Source organism: Hyla sarda, chromosome 4 (assembly GCF_029499605.1).
Source record: "Hyla sarda isolate aHylSar1 chromosome 4, aHylSar1.hap1, whole genome shotgun sequence".
NCBI classification, from domain to species: Eukaryota; Metazoa; Chordata; class Amphibia; order Anura; family Hylidae; genus Hyla; species Hyla sarda.
Window position 1 is genome coordinate 121,281,833 of NC_079192.1, and position 21,646 is coordinate 121,303,478.

General features: G+C 43.1%; 2 protein-coding genes across 3 annotated transcripts in view; one reads left to right on the forward strand and one right to left on the reverse strand.

The window, feature by feature from the left end:
• Positions 1-8,468: 8,468 nt before the first annotated feature.
• PEX11A (peroxisomal biogenesis factor 11 alpha) lies at positions 8,469-21,628 on the reverse strand. Of its 2 annotated transcripts, none has more exons than XM_056571942.1 (4): positions 21,491-21,628; positions 15,268-15,359; positions 14,975-15,090; positions 8,469-11,251 (listed from the first exon to the last, which is right to left on the reverse strand). In XM_056571942.1, the coding sequence occupies exons 2-4, from the start codon at positions 15,321-15,323 to the stop codon at positions 10,689-10,691; spliced, it is 735 nt and encodes a 244-aa protein (XP_056427917.1). In that variant the 5' UTR covers positions 15,324-15,359; positions 21,491-21,628; the 3' UTR covers positions 8,469-10,688. The 2 variants fall into 2 exon arrangements, with proteins under 2 accessions (XP_056427917.1, XP_056427916.1); XM_056571941.1 differs by having other exon boundaries at positions 21,413-21,551.
• WDR93 (WD repeat domain 93) overlaps positions 21,512-21,646 on the forward strand; it is a 63,213-nt gene continuing 63,078 nt past the window's right edge. Inside the window, exon 1 of the mRNA XM_056571937.1 lies at positions 21,512-21,584. The gene's annotated coding sequence lies outside the window, so the exon portion shown is untranslated. The remainder of the gene's footprint in view (positions 21,585-21,646) is intronic.

The window sequence follows — 21,646 nt, forward strand, 5'->3', positions numbered from 1 at the left end:
CATACTGGAAAAGTCATATAAAGAACACCAATTGATTATGTACTGCAGAAAGGAATAACTCGAAATGGGAGATATTTATCAAACCTTGTGTAAAGAAAAAGAGGAGTAGTTGCCAGTAGCAACTTCTCAGATTTCAGCTTTCATTTTTCAGAAGCCTACTCCACTGCACTTTGCACTTTGGGGTACTCCACTGCACTTTGTTCCAAACATTTTGTTCCAAACGCTGGGTGTAGGCTGTGGGGGTTGTGATGTCATTTCCACTCCCCTTCAATGAGAGTCTATGGGAGGGGGCGTGGCAGCGACCACATCCTCTCCCATCGACTTGCATTGAGGGGCGTGACATTCCGAGGGGCGTGGGCATAATGTAACAACCCCCAAAGCCCGCACCCAGCGGGGCAGTGGAGTACCCCTTTAAAAACCAAAGCTACACTCTATAGGTTGCTATAGGAAACTGTTCCACTGATACTTTGCACAAAGTTTGATAAATCTCCTTCATTGCAGGTTATTCCTTCCTGCAGTCCATAATCAATTGGGGTTCTTCATCTGACTTTTTAGGTATCTAATCAAATAAACCCATACCATTGATCAAAGTATTACATTGTAACCATGCCTGACACTAATCATGTATACAGGGACATTAATAAAAAATGTTTCCCTTCTCAAGTTAGATGATGGTAAGAATAGGAAGAATATGGTCTAACGGGACATAAGTTAGAGCATATACATCCCAGAGCAAATAAAGATTATGTATGTAATAGAATGTAAGAAACTCAATGTGTCACAGGGGTGTTTCCAAACTCCTATAGTGTTAAGGGCTAGAGCTTCTTTTTCTGCTTCCTCCAATGTCTGTCCCTGCTTGATTGGCAGTTCGCTGGAAGCCCAGCCCTGTGTCCAAACCCTGCACTTGCGCATATGCACAGAGCAGGAACTAGACTTGTTAACAGGGCTTAGCGCTGGAAGCAGGGACAGGAATGGTAAAGGGAGCGAGGAGGCGTTAAAGCCCTCAGCTCTTAAAGGGGTGCTCCGGTGAAAAACAATCTTTTTCAAATCAACTGGTGACAGAAAGTTAAGGAACCAATTGTAGTGTAGCTCACTGTAGCAAGAAACGTGCCCAAGGTTACCGGTGTTACCTATAACCCAAATAAGCCTAGAAGGATATGTGGAAAATTAATGATATAATAAATTATATAATGCTAACCAGTCCTCAAAAGTACGCATAGATAAAATATATATTTAATAGAGTATAAAATATACAGTAAAACTTCATGAAGTGAAATTTTTTGAATATTAAATGTAATACAGAGATCTATAATAGGATAACAGCTATGACCACCTAACGATAGATATATAAATGGTGTTCCCCAGCACAAGCAAAAAAGTCTGTATAGAGTGTAAGTAAATGTCCTTTGCTATTGTGTAGCCATAAATATTCTCTAATAATAATAAAGTCAATTGTTTATGTACACATGTATAGTAGTCAAACAGATAGTCTACTTAGGTGCACTGCACCACTCACCAGGTCCGGAGTTGTTGTAAGGTCCTATGCTCAAGCCTCTTAGCATGGCTCCAGCAGATGCGGATTCTAGTATGTCCGCATGTGCGGCGGACATGCGCCTCCTGGTTGTAGAACTGGCGTGTGCCTCCTGGTATGCTAGTGGATACGGCCGGCATGTGTCCTTATGGAACAAACATTACCTGAGATATTGATTTCAAATAGTAACAGGTTCAGCCGCATCCTGCAATGGATTTGATAAGTGAAGCACGGATCACTGCAGCGTCCTCATGCAGGATGCGGCTGAACCTGTTACTATTTGGAACCACGATATCAGGCAATATTTGCTCCATAAGGACACATATCCACTAGCATACCAGGAGGCGCACGGTCATCTCATACCAGGAGGCGCACAGTCATCTCATACCAGGAGGCGCACAGTCATCTCATACCAGGAGGCGCGGTCATCTCATACCAGGAGGCACACAGTCATCTCATACCAGGAGGCGCACAGTCATCTCATACCAGGAGGCACATGGTCATCTCATACCAGGAGGCACACAGTCATCTCATACCAGGAGGCGCATGGTCATCTCATACCAGGAGGCGTACGGTCATCTCATACCAGGAGGCGTACGGTCATCTCATACCAGGAGGCATACGGTCATCTCATAACAGGAGGCGCATGGTCATCTCATACCAGGAGGCACACAGTCATCTCATACCATGAGGCAGTCATCTCATACCAGGAGGCAGTCATCTCATACCAGGAGGCGCACAGTCATCTCATACCAGGAGGCGCACAGTCATCTCATACCAGGAGGCGCACAGTCATCTCATACCAGGAGGCGCACAGTCATCTCATACCTGAAGGCACAAGTTCATGTCATACCAGGAGGCGCACAGTCATCTCATTCCAGGAGGCGCACGGTCATCTCATACCAGGAAGCGCACGGTCATCTCATACCAGGAGGCGCACGGTCATCTCATACCAGGAGGCGCACGGTCATCTCATACCAGGAGGCGCATGGTCATCTCATACCATGAGGCGCATGGTCATCTCATACCAGGAGGCGCACGGTCATCTCATACCAGGAGGCGCACAGTCATCTCATACCAGGAGGCACACGTTCATCTCATACCAGGAGGCGCACAGTCATCTCATACCATGAGGCGCACGGTCATCTCATACCATGAGGCGCATGGTCATCTCATACCAGGAGGCGCACGGTCATCTCATACCAGGAGGCGCACAGTCATCTCATACCAGGAGGCACACGTTCATCTCATACCAGGAGGCGCACAGTCATCTCATACCATGAGGCGCATGGTCATCTCATACCAGGAGGCGCACGGTCATCTCATACCAGGAGGCGCACGGTCATCTCATACCAGGAGGCGCACAGTCATCTCATACCAGGAGGCGCACAGTCATCTCATACCAGGAGGCACACGTTCATCTCATGCCAGGAGGCGCACAGTCATCTCATGCCAGGAGGCACACGCCCCATCTTAGGGTGTATTCACACCAAGTTTTTGCAATACAGTTCCCCTATACGTTTTCAATGTGAAAACCGTATGGAACTGTATTGAAAACCGTATGCATTGACTCTCCATTGAAAACCGTATGCCAAACAATGCATCCGGTTGCATCCTTTTGGCATCTTGTATGGTTTTGTCTGTTTTTTTTCCCGTACCGAAAACCGTTGCCTACCATGGTTTTGGTCCGGGTGAAAAACTGTATTAAACCTTATCCATTTTTATTTAACATGGGAGTCAATGGGAACTGTACAGAACCGTACGTGCGTATGGTTTCATCCGGTTTTCACCATACGGTTTTTGACTCTGCACAGTTTTTTTTTTCTTGGAATTTCAATCAAACCAGTTAAACTTTATTCATAATGGAGTAAAAAGTTTAAAACTTCTTTCTTAAAAAACGGATGCAACTGGACATCATTTTTCAAACCGTATACGGTTTTTAACCATATACGGGTTAAAATTTGCACACACCTTTTGATACAGTTTAGTCCGGTTTAGAGGAATCAGTTTTTCATCAAAACCATGATACAGGAACTGTATTGCAAAAGCGTGGTGTGAATGCAGCCTTATTGCAGCAAGCACACGCCCGCTCCACAACCAGGAGGCACCCACCCGCCACACATGAAGACATACTCGAAGCCAAATGCCGTGCTGCAGGTGGGCGATCCCTTTGAGAGCATCCATATGTCGGCAGCTCGCCTCGCACATCAGGCCAGCCAGAAGGCTGGAGCCGTGCTAAGGGGCTTAAGCATAGGACCTTACAGCGACTCCGGACTTGGTGAGCAGTGCAGTGCACAATTATCTCCATACAATGGGGCTAATGACTGTGTGGGCTACTAGACCTGAAATCTGCATGGATACTGCATCAAGTGACAGGTCACTTTTGATGTGGATAAAAAAAATAAAATAAAATAAAAAAAAAAGATTTATCAAATCCTGTCCTGTGGAAAAATTGCTGAGTTGCCCATAGCAACCAATCAGATTGCTTCATTCATTTTTGCAAAGGCCTGTGAAAAATTAAAGAAGGGCTCTGATTGGTTGCTATGGGCAACTGGGCAGCTTTTCCTCTGGACAGATTTTGATATATCTCCCCCAATGAGATGCAGACTTTACAAAGACTCAGTGTGAACAAGTATTAAAAGGCTTTAATAATGGCGCAATTTTAAAGTGTGAAAGGGGCCTTAACAAAAAAGGTTGAAGAAAAAAACAATAAAAACAGACACACAGTTCATGGTACAGAACAAATGGCAACACATTATTTATGTAGCAGCGGTTTTTCCATTTCCTCCCATGAAAAATATAATAAATAAAATTAAAATGTAAATTATATGTAACCCAAACAACATATAAAAATTGACACTGAACACAGCAACATAAAACATATTTCTCTTCTCCCCCCCCCCCCCTCTCTTTCAAGAAGTTATCTGCTTTGGCTAATACAGGGGGAGTGAATAGGCCAGGTCCATTTCTGGGCTTTGTCCAAATCTCAAACAATAACTATAAAGTTTTTTTTCGTAGACTTCTTGTAGAAATTGAAAGCAGGATTGTGTTTCCAAATGTCTTTCTATCCAATATTTAACTGCAGCCTATTATTGTCAAACACTTGAGTCTGAGCACATCATAGCTTCTCAGTGATCCTTTGATATGAACACTGCATTACAATAATTTTTTTTAACTGTGCCATTAAAGCGCAAAAAAAATAAATGCAAACTAATATTTAAAAATATTTTATTGTTTTATGCTCACATATTCATTGCAATTTCAAGGTTATAGGAAGTACAGTACCAAAAAATGCACCAGCATTAATGTATAAGTTTTGACAGATTTAAGACTATTTACTTTTTAAATAAAACTATATTAAAAACTAAATCACATCCATAGGAAGATTTATACAGCAGCAAATTTATAATAAAAGAGCACACACTCTAATGTCATAGATAACAGTATCTCTTGATGGCAGTCATATGGGTATATACTGCTTGGTCAAAGTAAATACCGTATATACTCGAGTATAAGCTGACCCGAATATAAGCCGAGGCCCCTAATTTCAACCCAAAATCCCAGGAAAAGTTATTGACTCGAGTATAAGCCTAGGGTGGGAAATACATCATCCCCCCCTGTCATCATCCAGACCCGTCATTAACATCCTCATCATCATCACCCTGTCATCATCCAGACCCTCATCATCATCACCTGTCATCATCCCCTTGTCATCATCCCACACATCCCCCCTTCATCATCCCCTAATTTCAACCCAAAATCCCAGGAAAAGTTATTGACTCGAGTATAAGCCTAGGGTGGGAAATACATCATCCCCCTCTGTCATCATCCAGACCCGTCATTAACATCCTCATCATCATCACCCTGTCATCATCCAGACCCTCATCATCATCACCTGTCATCATCCCCTTGTCATCATCCCACACCCCCCTTCATCATCCCCTTGTCATCATCCCACACCCCCCTTCATCATCCCCTTGTCATCATCCCCACCCCCCTTCATCATCCCCTTATCATCCCACACCCTCCCCTTCATCATCCCCTTGTCATCATCCCCCCCCCTTCATCATCCCCTTGTCATCATCCCCACCCCCCTTCATCATCCCCTTGTCATCATCCCACACCCCCCCTTCATCATCCTCTTGTCATCATCCGCCCTCAGTGGTCTTCAACCTGCGGACCTCCAGAGGTTTCAAAACTACAACTCCCAGCAAGCCCGGGCAGCCATCGGCTGTCCGGGCTTGCTGGGAGTTGTAGTTTTGAAACCTCTGGAGGTCCGCAGGATGAAGACCACTGCGACCTTTGACATCATCCAGCCCCCTCTCACCCCGTTTAGTTCTGTACAGTACTCGCCTCCGATCGGCACTGGTCCGGTGCTGCAGGACTGTCCGGTGGGATAGTGGTTCCGGGCTGCTATCTTCACCGGGGCGCCTCTTCTCCGCGCTTCTCGCCCAGAATAGAGGCGTTGCCTTGACGATGACACAGAAGTACGTTGGTAATGAACGTACCTCTGCGTCGTCGTCAAGGCAACGTGACTATTCTGGGGCCGGGCCCGAAGCGCTTAGAAGAGGCCTCCCCGGTGAGGATAGCAGCCCGGAACCACTATCCCACCAGACGACCTCCTCACCGGACAGTCCTGCAGCACCGGACCAGCGCCGAGCGGAGGCGAGTACTGTACAGAACTAAAGGGGGTGAGAGGGGGCTGGATGATGTCGAAGGCCGCAGTGGTCTTCAACCTGCGGACCTCCATAGGTTTCAAAACTACAACTCCCAGCAAGCCCGGACAGCCGATGGCTGCCCGGGCTTGCTAGGAGTTGTAGTTTTGAAACCTCTGGAGGTCCGCAGGTTGAAGACCACTGCGGGTGGAGAGTTCACTCGAGTATAAGCCGAGGGGGTTGTTTTCAGCACGAAAAATCGTGCTGAAAAACTCGGCTTATATTCGAGTATATACGGTAATAGTAAATCAGTGCAGATCAGCTCCTGTATTTTGGGGGAGATTTATCAAAACCTGTGTAGAGGAAGAGTGGTGCAGTTGCCCATGGCAACCAATCAGATCGCTTCTTTCATTTTTCACAGGTCTCTTTAAAAATGAAAGAAGCAATCTGATTGGTTGCTATGGGCAAATGCACCACTCTTCCTCTGCACAGGTTTTGATAAATCTCCCCCTTTGTTTGTAGGAATTCCTAGTGAAATAATAAAAGTTCTACAATGAAGTGGTAGTGTTTCCTGGAGAAAGCTCAGAGTAGAATGCATCTTGTGTAGTGACCGCCATGTAGTCAGCACTCGCATCGGACAGCAGCCTGCTTGTGTAATACTGAACTTAGTTGCTCAATGGTATACAAACACTGCAGCAAACAGGTTCTGTTCACACTTACTTGTAAAAAATAGTTTTACTTTTTGGATAAAGAACAAGTGACAAAAAATATGTAAAAACTGTAAAAAAAATTTGAGTAACGACAATGTTACCGTGTCTTCTCAAGAATGCATTTTTCCACCCACTATTGTGAATAGTCATGTTAATCTTATCACTTAGGTGATGTTTTTTCTAAACTTTGGGCTTAAACATCTTTTATTAGAAACCTCAAATCTTCGATGTCCAATACCGGACATTAATACACCAAGACTATGTGAATGCATAACTTTATGTGTCACTGTTGTTCTTCCAGTTTACTTCTGTTATTATACAATTCAAAATTATACAGGGTGGGCCATTTATATGGATACACCTTAATAAAAGGGGAATGGTTGGTGATATTAACTTCCTGTTTGTGGCACATTAGTATATGTGAGGGTGGAAACTTTTCAAGATGGGTGGTGACCATGGCGGCCATTTTGAATCCAACTTTTGTTTTTTCAATAGGAAGAGGGTCATGTGACACATGAAACCTATTGGGAATTTCACAAGAAAAACAATGATGTGCTTGGTTTTAATGTAACTTTATGCTTTCATGAGTTATTTACAAGTTTCTGACCACTTATAAAATGTGTTCAATGTGCTGCCCATTGTGTTGGATTGTCAATGCAACCCTCTTCTCCCACTCTTCACACACTGATAGCAACACCGCAGGAGAAATGCTAGCACAGGCTTCCAGTATCCGTATACACTGCTATATACTACTATATACACCGCAGGAGAAATGCTAGCACAGGCTTCCAGTATCTGTAGTTTCAGGTGCTGCACATCTCGTATCTTCACAACATAGACAATTGCCTTCAGATGATCCCAAAGATAAAAGTCTAAGGGGGTCAGATCGGGAGACCTTGGGTGCCATTCAACTGGCCCACGACGACCAATCCACTTTCCAGGAAACTGTTCATCTAGGGATGCTCGGACCTGACACCCATAATGTGGTGGTCACCATCTTGCTGGAAAAACTCAGGGAACATGTCAGCTTCAGTGCATAAAGAGGGAAACACATCATCATGTAGGCCACTGGATATGCAAAATTGCTACATGATGATGTGTTTCCCTCTTTATGCACTGAAGCTGGCATGTTCCCTGAGTTTTTCCAGCAAGATGGTGCACCACCACATTATGGGTTTCAGGTCCGAGCATTCCTAGATGAACAGTTTCCTGGAAAGTGGATTGGTCATCGTAGGCCAGTTGAATGGCCCCCAAGGTCTCCCGATCTGACCCCCTTAGACTTTTATCTTTGGGGTCATGTGGGGTCATTGGGAGATGTGCAGCACCTGAAACTACGGATACTGGAAGCCTGTGCTAGCATTTCTTCTAACTCATGAAAGAATAAAGTTACATTTAAACCAAGCACATCATTGTTTTCCTTGTGAAATTCCCAATAAGTTTGATGTGTCACATGACCCTCTTCCTATTGAAAAAACAAAAGTTGGATTCAAAATGGCCGACATGGTCAACACCCATCTTGAAAAGTTTCCCCCCTCACATATACTAATGTGCCACAAACAGGAAGTTAATATCACCAACCATTCCCATTTTATTAAGGTGTATCCATATAAATGGCCCACCCTGTATATAATCTCATTTATAACAAAAGCAAGTATATGCATATATGTTATAAGTTTTTTGGGGGAAATTTATCAAAACCTGTGCACCAATCATATTGCTTCTTTCATTTTTCACAGGCATTTTAAAAAATGAAAGAAGCAAGCTGACTGATTGCTATGGGAAACTGGTAAACTTTTCCTCTGCACAGTCTTTGATAAATTGTATAAAAAAAATAAAAAAAAATGTAATATAAAATCTTACATGTAGAAAAATGTCTAGGGCATTGTTTTGAATCATTGTCTTATTCATGTTGTTGCATGAAAACAGCTTATATCTTGCCAATAGAGAAGAAGACTACTGAACTTAAATAAAATATGCCAAAAATCTTTATGACTAGCCCCATGCAGCCATGTCCTTCTTTATACCCCTTTTACCTGCCAACAGACCTGCTTTAATACCAACCCCTCCTTCTAAGCTTATGCATTACCCAACAAAAAATACCCTCTATTTTACATTAGAAGCATAAAGCGGTACAGAAGAGCTCAATAGAAGGATATTGGTGCCGCATTACACCTCCAATTAACTCAGAAGCTGTATTGAACCGCAATACAACTGTGTGCATGAGGCCTATACAGCAGTGTTTCCCAAGCACGGCCCTCTAGTACCCCCCCAACAGGTCATGTTTTAGGATTTCCTCAGTATTTCACAGGGGATAAAATTATGGTCAGTGCATCAGACATCACCACAGTCATATCACCTGTGAAAGACTAAGGAAATCCTGAAAACATGACCTGTTGGGGGTGCTTGAGGACCGCGCTTGGAAACACTGCTCTACCGTTTTAAAATAGAGTCAGCTATCTTCACAGCCGGCTTATAACTAATGGTATTCACTATGAAAAAAATATTCTGGAGCCTCATTTCTTTTAGCTCTATGTTGTGGCATTCTCACATAGTTAGTACAGGTGGAAAAAGAAACATGTCCATCAAGTTCAACAAAGGAGGTGAGAAGAGGGATAAAAGGGAATGGGTGTGGGTGAACGAAGGGAAGTGAATGTGGGTATTCCATATATTTTGTTCTAAGAATTTGCCTGACCCTGTTTTGAAGCCCTTTACTGTGACCAGTTCCAGAGGTAGACTGTTCCACAATTCTTATAGTAAAGAAGGCTTGTTGCTTCTTCTACTATTCCTCTTCGAAATGAAAAAATTGACAAGAGGGTGTTACCAGTTGGGGAGGGGGACACGCCCCCTGACAAGAGAATGGTAATTACCAGTTATCAATTTATTCAAACAGGGGAACAGAATAGAGTTTAAGGAATTATGCTCCAGTATTGTTATTTTAATACAAATACTGTACAAGTATTAACTGAAACAGATAGGACAGGATCTCTTTAAGGCCCCTTTCACACTACAGTTATCACACGGAAGTGTGATGGCCATCGGGGAAAATAGCAGGAGAAAAAAATACAGCTTGCACCGTCTTTTTCTTCTGCTACTGCTATATAATTTGATGACAGGTACTCTAACTTTGCTACTCTCTTCCCATCTCCAATGTACAAAGCCATTAAAGGGGTTATTCAACAAAAAACGTTTATCTATAAATGTGCCCAGGCTGTGTGGGAACATAAAAAAAACTATACTATACTTACCTCCCTCGCAGCCTCCAGTAATGGTGCCCAGTCTCCACACTATTTCACTTCCCAGAGCTACAGAAGGTACATCACATCGACGCCTCTGCCAGTGATTGGCTGTGCAGAAATGTGATGAATTGTCTGCAGCTCTAGGACGCAAGGTTAAGCAGAGATCGGGAGCTGATACCATAGGCTGCAAGGGAGGTAAATATCGTTTTTTTTATGTTATCACACAGCCTGGACACATTTATAGATAAAAAAGGTTTTGCTGGATACCCCCTTAAGTAAAATCAGCACTTTGTACCCGGGATCCTTTCTTCATTTGTTCTATTTACATATGTCCATTTTGACAGTCACTGGTTCCCCTAATTGTAAAGTGCTGGGGAATATGCTAGCACCATATAGCTGTTGTAGTAGTGGTTGTAGTGCATCATTATGTGTATGGCCAGCTTTACTACAATAAACACAGCATACAGTAAGTAGTTTACAATTTCTTCTAGATAACTAAAAGCATCATTTGTATCAAATAGCAGCAATTGGAATTGGAAAGGCATTTTGCCTCCTATCAGTTTTTTAACTTTAATTGTGGATTTGCTATAGTCATAATGCCCAGGACTGAAGACACTAGGCCACAAAGTCCAATAAATCCAGGATTGGTTTTGAAAAATCCTAAGTGATCAAGAGGACTGAAAAGATCACACACATTTTTTATTGTGTCTAATAAGACTGGAGGGTGGTTCTTTAAACTTAAGCAAAATATAAATAAGAAGTTCTTAAGGCCTTTAAACCAAGTACTACTTGAATTTAGAGTAGGGCCATTTTCCCCATTAGCCCCTTTCCCCTTGCAGTTCCTCTCTTTCTCCATGCAGTACACTATTACATATAAATCCCTGGCAAGATGTAAGAGGAGAGAGTAGAAATAACATTGGCTAGCTCGATGTCGCCACTTCTCCTTGTCAATATTCGAAACTAGATCCACACTTCTCACCCACAGGATGGTGTCACAAGTGAAGTAAAGAACGCGGTTTAGGTTGGCAGCAGTCAGACAATAGCACAGAATGGGATCTGACAGCTGGATGGAGGCTCTGGAAGCTTCTATGGCATGCGCCATATTACCCAGTCGGAACACTGAAAGACAATATATAGTTAATCATTCATCAGTCAGATCACCACTGTGACAAGTGTCATCCATATTATCACAGCACATTCCAGTCTAGATGGCTTAGAGATGATCCCCTGATAAACTTATAAAGTTCATATCTTATATAGAAAAGCACAAGCACTGTCAGAGGATCCTTCGGTCTGAGATTCGAAAGTGGTCAAGGTCCATGATCAGAGACACACAACACAGGGGAGGACATTTACTAAGTCATGTATGCCTGTAAACATAGGGCAAATGGCCAATATAGACAAAGAATCTGTTTTCCATGCATTTATTGTGCAACTTTTCACCGATGCACATGCCATTTGCACTGTGTGCACCAGAGGGTGTGTTTAGTGGCCAAAGTGGGTGTAGTTTAACAAGTGATCTTTCGACGTCGGATTTATTATCTGAAACTTTAGCACATAATTGCCCAATTTGCACAAAACTGCACAGATCCCACGCCACCCCTGACCACCCGTACCTAACGTATGTTTCATTTAAAGTAAACAACCCAGTTTCCAAAACCTGAAACTTTTGGTTAAAATTGCAACTTTATCCACCCTTGACTGTTGCATATGCCTGCGACTTTAGGTTTTATTTGAGACTTTACCATTCATTTTCCATAGCTCTCTCCTAGGAAAGTGTAGCATGCAAGCTAGATGCATAGTTTTCTGCATCAAACAATAAAGTAATGTCATACATTACAATTGTTTACAATTTATTACAAGGTGTAATCTCATTTTAAATTCTGGCCAGCTGATAAAAAACACCCCAGATAATAAATCTCCCCCAGAGAGATTACACGGCCAGCTACTTGTGGTAAATGGTATCCTATGCACGGAACATGGAGCTTAAGATACTAACAGTGTTAGTATCGGATCTCTGGGGTTATCAGGAGCTTAAAGGGGTACTCTGCCCCTAGCCATCTTATCCTTTGGTTATCCTATTTTTTGGATAGGGGATAAGATGTCTGATCTCCCTGCTGCACCCGACATTTCTTTCGAGCGTCAGGTGCAGCACTGGAGGCTTGTGACGTCACGGCCAAGCCCCGCTCATGACGTCACGGCCACGCCCGCTCAATGCAAGCCTATGGGAGGGGGCGTAACGGCCGTCACACCCCTCCCATAGACTTGCATTGAGGGGGCTTGGCAGTGACATCACGAGTATGGCCGTGACATCATGAGCCTCCGCCCCACATTGCCAGTCATCCGAAGTGAAATTCACTCATTGCACTGGATGACTGGGGTGCTGCAGCCGAGATCGCGGGGGGGACCCTAGCAGTGGGACCCCCACAATCAGACATCTTATCCCCTATCCTTTGGATAGGGAATAAGATGTCTAGTTGTGGAGTACCCCTTTAATCTGCTATGATCATCTGATCCCTGGGGGAGGCTTTCTTAAAAAATGCAATGTCCTCATAAGGCAACCTCTGTAAAGAGAATCTGTCAGGAGATTCATGCTGCAAAAAACACAAGCAGCATGAAATCCTGGCAGGCTCTCTTAATATAAACAGCTTTGTTCTACTACGAAACACTGCAGCATTTCACAGAAAACTATTTTAAAATTAGTTGGTAATGGGAAGAAGAGTCACTGGGGCAGATTCCTGTTGGTTCTTCTTGTCTGGCTTTACTTCTGCATACAAGCATGGGTTGGACCAAAAGGATTTTTGGACTCTCAAAAACTAAGCTAAAATAAAGAAACATTCACACTTGCAAGAAACTAAAGAAAATTCGAGGAGGGCTGGACAAATCCCAGTAACAAGGCCACTGATACTCTCAGAAATGTCATGATAATTCTACACTATTTTGAGTAGTTTTCTGTGTTTTTAGATTTAGTGTTTATAGTTTTTTTTAAGTACCGGACAACAATAAAAAAGTAGCAAAATAGATCATAAAGCAAACCAACTGGTCCAGTATTTTGTCCAAGCCTGGTTTAGATGAATACAGGAAAGAGGTCCCCTGTGCTAGAACTGGTCACGGTACATTAAAATGCTCCAACTGTATACTGTATCAAATTAGAAGAAATAAATGGGATGTATGATTGTGATAACTTTTTTCAATATATTTAAAGCGCTACTGTCATTCAAAAAGAATTGACATGTCATGCAGACATGTTAAATGTTTTGATCAGGTGGGGTCTCAGTGCTTAGACCTTTACTGATCTCTAGCTATAGCCAGGTGAAGCAGGCTTTACTCCCTGGATGGGCTCCATTATAGTCTAAGGAGCATGTCACTTGCAAGGTGACAAATTGAGCGCAGAGTTGATGAGTAAAACGTGCTACACCCAGCTATATCTACAGTTCAGTGGGGGTCTCAGCACTGAGACCCTGAATGATCATAACATTTGACACATCGACATGACATGTTAAAAGTTTATTTTAATTGCAGTAATGCTTCAATAAGGTTATTGCATTTTTACTCTGTACAAACAAAAGAAACATGAACCAAGTGAAGCTCACCAAGCTGAAAATGTAGTCTTGCGAGCCAATGGATCTGAGATTGGAAATGAATGAATGGGTATGAATGTGTATGGACTCATGGCTATAGGATATTCAGAGGACTTGTAGTGGAAAGTTCAGCACAACATTAAAACTCTTAAGCTTTAAACTATGATTAAGGACTGTACAGATGCTTTAGTTACGGGTGGATCACCAAATAATTTAGTTTTTAATGGTCTAAGTAAAGCGTATGTTTTTAAATATGGTGTTGGACTTTTCACTACAAGTATTTGGATATTTTCCTCTGTTACTCCAGGCAGTTGTTAAAGTGAACCTGTCATTCGGAAAACAGGGGTGTAAAAAAGCACTTGACTAAATAGGGCTATTCATCAGAATTCCAGTCATACCTTTTTTTATTTCACTAGTCCTCTTCTTCAGTTAAGTTATAAATCTTTTTTGTTAATATGCAAATAAGGCTAAAGTGGCCAGACGGTGTTCCCTGGCAGGACAAAGGCCCAGATAAGTCCAGCCCAAGTGTTTATTTGGTGGTTGTCAGTAGCGTTGGGGTAAGCAAATTTAGGCAGGCCAAGGAGCTGTGACAAACAGCTAGACTTACCCAAGTCTTGGTCATATTAGGGAACACCCCCTGGGCAATTGAGGCTCATTTACATAATTACACATAAGCTTACACTGCACAAATGGAGAGGACTATTAAAATATAAAAGGTATGCCTAGAATACTGATGACTAGCCCTATTTAGCCATTGGCTTATTTACACCCATGTTTTCTTGCTGACAGGTCCACGTTAACACCTTAAAACCTGAACTGCGGTTTCCTTATATGTTGTATAACTTGCACAGGGCTTGCTTAAGGAAGATGAATGATTACTGAAGATTGCTGATCACTGGACAATCTGCATTGTAAAAAGGGATTTAAATATATTAAGAAAGTTATCAACATTTTTTATTTGTTTAATGCAATAGGCTACTGTTATCCAACCAGGCTGCCTCCATTTGTTGCAAAACTACAATCCCCAGCATGCCCTGATATGTAGTTTTGCTACAGATAGAGACAAACTAGTTAGGAAACATTGATCTAGACATAGCTTTATGGCATTGGTCAGAAAGATGAATGTATTCATATCTAGACTGGACAATATACAAAGGATAAACAGTGTAGGTAGACCAGCAAATAACACTAAAATAGTGAATATGTTAGGAGAAGGAACAGCAAGCTAAGGGTAAGGATCACAGCCAGGTCTAGTACTTACATTTACGGCCAGAGCTCATGTTAGACTCCACTCGTCTGAGCTTCATTACCACTTTCTCTCTGCCAGCCTTATTCTCTAAAACATAACTAAGCAACATGCATGCATACTGAGTAGCTCTGAAATGGAAAAAAATGAGTGTGATGGTGGTTTTATGGAAAGACAGAATGGAGATTCCTGGTTCTTTTCCTATACTACAAAATGATAATCCTCTAAGGGTAAAATCATAACTAAAACTAAATGTATCATGAGTGGTATACAGGTTACTATAGGGATGATGATATGAGAAAATGTACCTGAACAGTCGATCTCTTCCCTGACTCTGGTTCGTGAACTTCACAAATGAATCCATCTTTAGTTTTATGCGGCGCACTCTCCTCTATAATATCTGAAAATAAGATGGTAAACTATTGGCATATCATCAAACAAACATGCTCTCACGTAAGAATACATTAAAGGAAAACTGTTAGCCTGTTCACCCACACTAAACCTTATACACTGAGTTATAATGTGGGGGAACAGGAGTCCATACAGGGGTCACTTACTTATAAGAAAAACACTTATGTAAACAGAGCCTTTAAGTGCCTTTAAATCTGATATAACAGAATAACATATTTAAAGGTAAACTGTCAGCCCATTCGCCCACACTAAGCCTTATACACTGGGTTATAATGTGGGGGAACAGGAGTCCAACAAAGGGTCACTTACTTAAATATGCCCAGTAAGTCCTGGGATATGTCTCCCAGAAGATCCCGCGCAATGGGGGCGGAGCTTTATCGGATTCATTTACATATTAATTGTCTGTGACTCCACATCCTAGTGAAGTGGAGTCCATAAGCCCCACCCCCACTGCGTGATTCACTGAATTCAGCAGAGGATCTTCTGCGGGACATATCTCAGGACCTAACAGCTAGCTCTGATGCTGGTCACTTTACCACCTACATGTTGTATCAGTAGTGGCTTCCGCATCTAGGTGGTTAGAAGCTATGTGTGGGTCACTTCCAGGGTTCAATCAGCCCCCCCCCCCAATAAGCAATTGTGGGGTGTAGATGGACAGTCATGGCAGCTGGAGGCCTTGTGAATTCCTCTGTGGCTTACATATTACAACTCCTATTACTGGGATAGACAGGGTGTAATAGCAGATCAGCAATAGCACGGTACTCAGCAATATGTTAGCATTGGAGTGTACTGTACAAGAGATCAATCATATAGTTTAGTCCTCTAGGAGGGAGAACTAAAAAATAATGATTCATAAAAAAAAAAAGAAAAAGGAAAATATTTAAATAAATCTAAATTCAATTATAATTAACATAGTTAGGTATTGATGCATGTGGGAATGTTCATTAAAATATTAAAGGGGTATTCCAGGAAAAAAACTTTTTTTTAAAATATATATAAAATGGCTCCAGAAAGTTAAACAGATTTGTAAATTATTTCTATTAAAAAAAATCTTAATCCTTGCAATAATTATCAGCTGCTGAAGTTGAGTTATTCTTTTCTGTCTGGCAACAGTGCTCTCTGCTGACATCTCTGCTTGTCTCGGGAACTGCACAGAGTAGAAGAGGTTTTCTACTCCGGACAGTTCCCGAGACAGGTGTCATCAGAGAGCACTTAGACACAAAAGAACAACTCAACTTCAGCAGCTCATAAGAAATGAAAGGATTAAGATTTTTTAATAGAAGTGCAATAAATAAATAGAATAAATAAGTAGAATTTACAGATCTGTTTAACTTTCTGGAGCCAGTTAATATATATACTTTTTTTCCTGGATAACCCCTTTAACCCCTTAAGGACCCAGCCAATTTTCACTGTAGAACACGGCCATTTTTTGCACATCTGACCACTGTCACTTTAAACATTAATAACTCTGGGATGCTTTTACCTTTCATTCTGATTCCGAGATTGTTTTTTCGTGACATATTCTACTTTATGTTAGTGGTAACATTTTGTCGATACTTGCATCATTTCTTGGTGAAAAATTCCAAAATTTGATGAAAAAATAGAAAATGTTGCATTTTTTTTAACTTTGAAGTTCTCTGCTTATAAGGAAAATGCATATTCCAAATAAATTACATATTGATTCACATATACAATATTTCTACTTTATGTTTCCATCATAAAGTTGACATGTTTTTACTTTTGGAAGACATCAGAGGGCTTCAAAGTATAGCAGCAATTTTCCGATTTTTCACAAAATTTTCAAAATCGAAATTTTTCAGGGACCAGTTCTGTTTTCAAGTGGATTTGAAGGGCTTTCATATTAGAAATACCCCACAAATGACCCAATTATAAAAACTGCACCCCTCAAAGTATTCAAAATGACATTGAAAAGGTTTGTTAACCCTTTAAGTGTTTCACAGGAATAGCAGCAAATTGAAGGAGAAAATTCAAAATCTTCATTTTTTTACACTCGCATATTCTTGTAGACCCAGTTATTGAATTTTTACAAGGGGTAAAAGGAGAGAAATCTTCCTAAAATGTGTAACCCAATTTCTCTCGAGTAAGAAAATACCTCATATGTGTATGTCAAGTGTTCGGCGGGTGCACTAGAGGGCTCAAAAGGGAAGGAGCGACAGTGGGTTTTGGAGAGTGAGTTTTTCTGAAATGGTTTTTGGGGGGCATGTCACATTTAGGAAGCCCCTATGGTGCCAGAACAGCAACAAAAAAAAAAAAAAAAACCCACATGGCATACTATTTTGGAAACTACACCCCTCAAAGCATATAACAAGGGGTCCAGTGAGCCTTAACACCCCACCGGTCTTTGACGACTTTTCGTGAAAGTTGGACGTGTAAATGTTTTTTTTTTCCACTAAAATGCCAGTTTTCCCTTAAATAATTTTTTTTTACAAGGGGTAATAGGACAAAATGCCCCCCAAAATTTGAAACCCCATCTCTTCTGAGTATGGAAATACCCCATGTGTGGACGTCAGGTGCTCTGCTGGCGCACTACAATGCTCAGAAGAGAAGGAGCGCCATTGAGCTTTTGGGAAAAAAATTGTTTGGAATAGAAGTCAGGGGCCATGTGCATTTACAAAGCCCCTCGTGGTGCCAGAACAGTGGACCCCCCCCCCACATGTGACCCTATTTTGGAAACTACACCCCTCACAGAATTTAATAAGGGGTGCAGTGAGTATTTACACCCCACTGGCATTTGACAGATCTTTGGAACAGTGGGCTGTGCAAATGAAAAATTAAATTTTTCATTTTCACGTACCACTGTTCCAAAAATCTGTCAGACACCTGTAGGGTGTAAATGCTCATTGTACCCCTTATTACATTCCGTAAGGGGTGTAGTTTCCAAAATGAGGTCACATGTGGGTATTTATTTTTTTGCGTTTATGTCAGAACCGCTGTAAAATCAGCCACCCCTGTGCAAATCACCAATTTAGGCCTCAAATGTACATGGTGCGCTCTCACTCCTGAGCCTTGTTGTGCGCCCATAGAGCATTTTACGCCCACAAATGCAGTATTTCCGTACTCAGGAGAAATTGTGTTACAAATTTTGGGGGTCCCGAGTACGGAGATACCCCATATGTGGCCCTAAACTGTTTCCTTGAAATACGACAGGGCTCCGAAGTGAGAGAGCACCATGCGCATTTGAGGACTAGATTAGGGATTGCATAGGGGTGGACATAGGGGTATTCTATGCCAGTGATTCCCAAACAGGGTGCCTCCAGCTGTTGCTAAACTCCCAGCATGCCTGGGCAGTCAGTGGCTGTCCAGAAATGCTGGGAGTTATTGTTTTGCAACAGCTGGAGGCTCCGTTTTGGAAACACTGTCGTACAATAAGTTTTAATTTTATTTTTTTTTGGGGGGGGGGGGGGGGGGGGACAGTGTACGGGGGTGTATATGTTGTGTTTTACTCTTTATTATGTGTTAGTGTAGTGTAGTGTTTTTAGGGTACGTTCGCTCTGGCATGTTACAGTGAGTTTCCCGCTGGGAGTTTGCGCTGCGGCAAAAAAACCAGTGTGCCTCCAGCTGTTGCAAAACTACAACTCCCAGCATGTACTGATCACCAAAGGGCATTCTGGGAGATGTAGTTATGCAACAGCTGGAGATACGCAACTACAACTCCCAGCATGCCGAGACAGCTGTTTGGGCATGCTGGGATTTGCAGTTTTGCAACATCTGGAGGGCTACAGTTTTAGAGACCACTGCAAAGTGATCTCCAAACTGTGGTCCTCCAGCTGTTGCAAAACTACAAATCCCAGCATGCCCAGACAGCAAACAGCTGATTGGGCATGCTAGGAGTTGTAGTTTTGCAAGATCTGGAGGGATACAGTTTAGAGACCACTAGATAGTGGTCTCAAACTGTAGCCCTCCAGCTGTTGCAAAACTACATATTCCAGCATGCCCAAACAGCTGTCTGGGCATGCTGGGAGTTGTAGCTTTGCAACATCTGGAGGGCTACAGTTAGAGACCACTATCTAGTGGTCTCAGACTGTACCCTCCAGATGTCGCTAGGCAACTCACCGGGTTCCGTAGGATCCAGCCACACGTCTCTGCCCGCCGATCTCAGTCGCCGCCCGCCGATCTCCGTCGCCCGCAGCCTCCGGATCCGTAAGTGGATCTTCGGCGCTGGCCCCTGTCGGGTTTCCCCGTCCTGCCCAGCCTATTGTGGGTGGGCAGGACGGGGAAAACGAAAGTTACCCCCCTTGCCCCCAATCTGCTATTGGTGGTCGCGTCTAGACCACCAATAGCAGGGATAGGAGGGGTGGCACCCCTGCCACCTCACTCCTATCCCTTCAGGGGGATTGTGGGTGTCATGGACACCCGCGATCCCCCTTCTATTCCGGGTCACCATAGACCTGTAATGACGCGGAATCGCAAGTGTGAATTCACTTGCGGTTTGCCGCGATCGCCGACATGGGGGGGGTCTGATGACCCCCCTGGGCCTTTGCACGGGATGCATGCTGAATGTTTTCAGCAGGCATCCCGGTCCGATCCCCGCCTGATGCGCGGCAGGGGCTGGAATTCTCCATGAAGTACGCGTACGTCATGGGTCCTTAAGTACCAGGGTGTCATGACGTAGGCGTACGTCAAGGGTCCTTAAGGGGTTAAAGGGTTACTCAGTTCCCCAGTGTCCGGAACTCAATGTTCCGAATGCTGGGTGCGGGCTTCCGTGTTTACGCCCTCCCCCTCATGACATCAACACATGATGTCACGTCCTGCGGGGGCGCAATGGCCATCACGAGGGGGTGGGCGTGAACACGGAAGCCCACACCCAGCTTTCGGAACATTGAGTTTCGGACGCTGGGGAGCGGAGCAACCCTTTAATTTATTTATCTTGCACAGAGATTTTATATATTTATTGTGTGTGTGTGAAAAATAAAGAAAATACTATTATTTGTACTTAAAAACAAGCCCTCATATGACTGTGTAGACGAAAGGGAGGGGGACGCACAAGATTTTTTAGATGCTTTTTTTTTTTTATATTTGAAATCTCATTGACTTCAATGGAAAACACCACATCTGGAATGGACATGTCATTATCATGAGTTCTTCCAAAACTTTCCCCAAAAAATCAATGTGGTGCAAATTTTATGCTTATTTTTAGAGATGAGCGAACTTACAGTAAATTCGATTCGTCACGAACTTCTCGGCTCGGCAGTTGATGACTTATCCTGCATAAATTAGTTCAGCTTTCAGGTGCTCCGGTGGGCTGGAAAAGGTGGATACAGTCCTAGGAGACTCTTTCCTATGACTGTATCCACCTTTTCCAGCCCACCGGAGCACCTGAAGGCTGAACTAATTTACGCAGGAACAGTCATCAACTGCCGAGCCGAGAAGTTCGTGACGAATCGAATTTACTGTAAGTTCGCTCATCTCTACTTATTTTGGTGTGGAATCTACTTGAAAATCCACATGAAACCTCAGTGTGAACATACCCTTAGGGCAGTGTTTCCCAACCAGGGTGCCTCCAGCTTTTGCAAAACTACAACTCCCAGCATGCCGGGACAGCCAACGGCTGTCCCGGCATGCTGAGAGTTGTAGTTTTGCAAGAGCTGGAGGCACCCTGGTTTAGGAAACACTGTCATAAAGTACATGACGTTTACTAATGACAGGTGTGTGCAGCGCCCCCTGCTGGGAGTTGTAGTTTAGCAAGAGCTGGAGGCACCCTGGTTTAGGAAACACTGTCATAAAGTACATGACGTTTACTAATGACAGGTGTGTGCAGCGCCCCCTGCTGGGAGTTGTAGTTTTGCAAGAGCTGGAGGCACCCTGGTTTAGGAAACACTGTCATAAAGTACATGACGTTTACTAATGACAGGTGTGTGCAGCGCCCCCTGCTGGGAGTTGTAGTTTAGCAAGAGCTGGAGGCACCCTGGTTTAGGAAACACTGTCTTAGAGGTTAAAGTACATGCTTACTAAACCTTGACGTTTGCTAATGACAGGTGTGTGCAGCGCCCCCTATAGAGAGAACAGCCCCCCACACGTTACCTTATGAGAGCGGAGGACTGAAAGGAGGCTGTCACCAATTTAATACAGCACGGGGACCTGCCACCGCAAGTGCCTGACCAGAGTGCGATCACGTGACTGCCCGACTCCTACCCGCTCCGGCGGAAACTGCACGCCCTTTGGGAACGTTCCATAGGCTCACAATCCCCGGCGGGTAAATCCGCCACATAGTCGCTTTTCAAGCCGGTTCCGTGCTGCAATGTACATCATGTATTA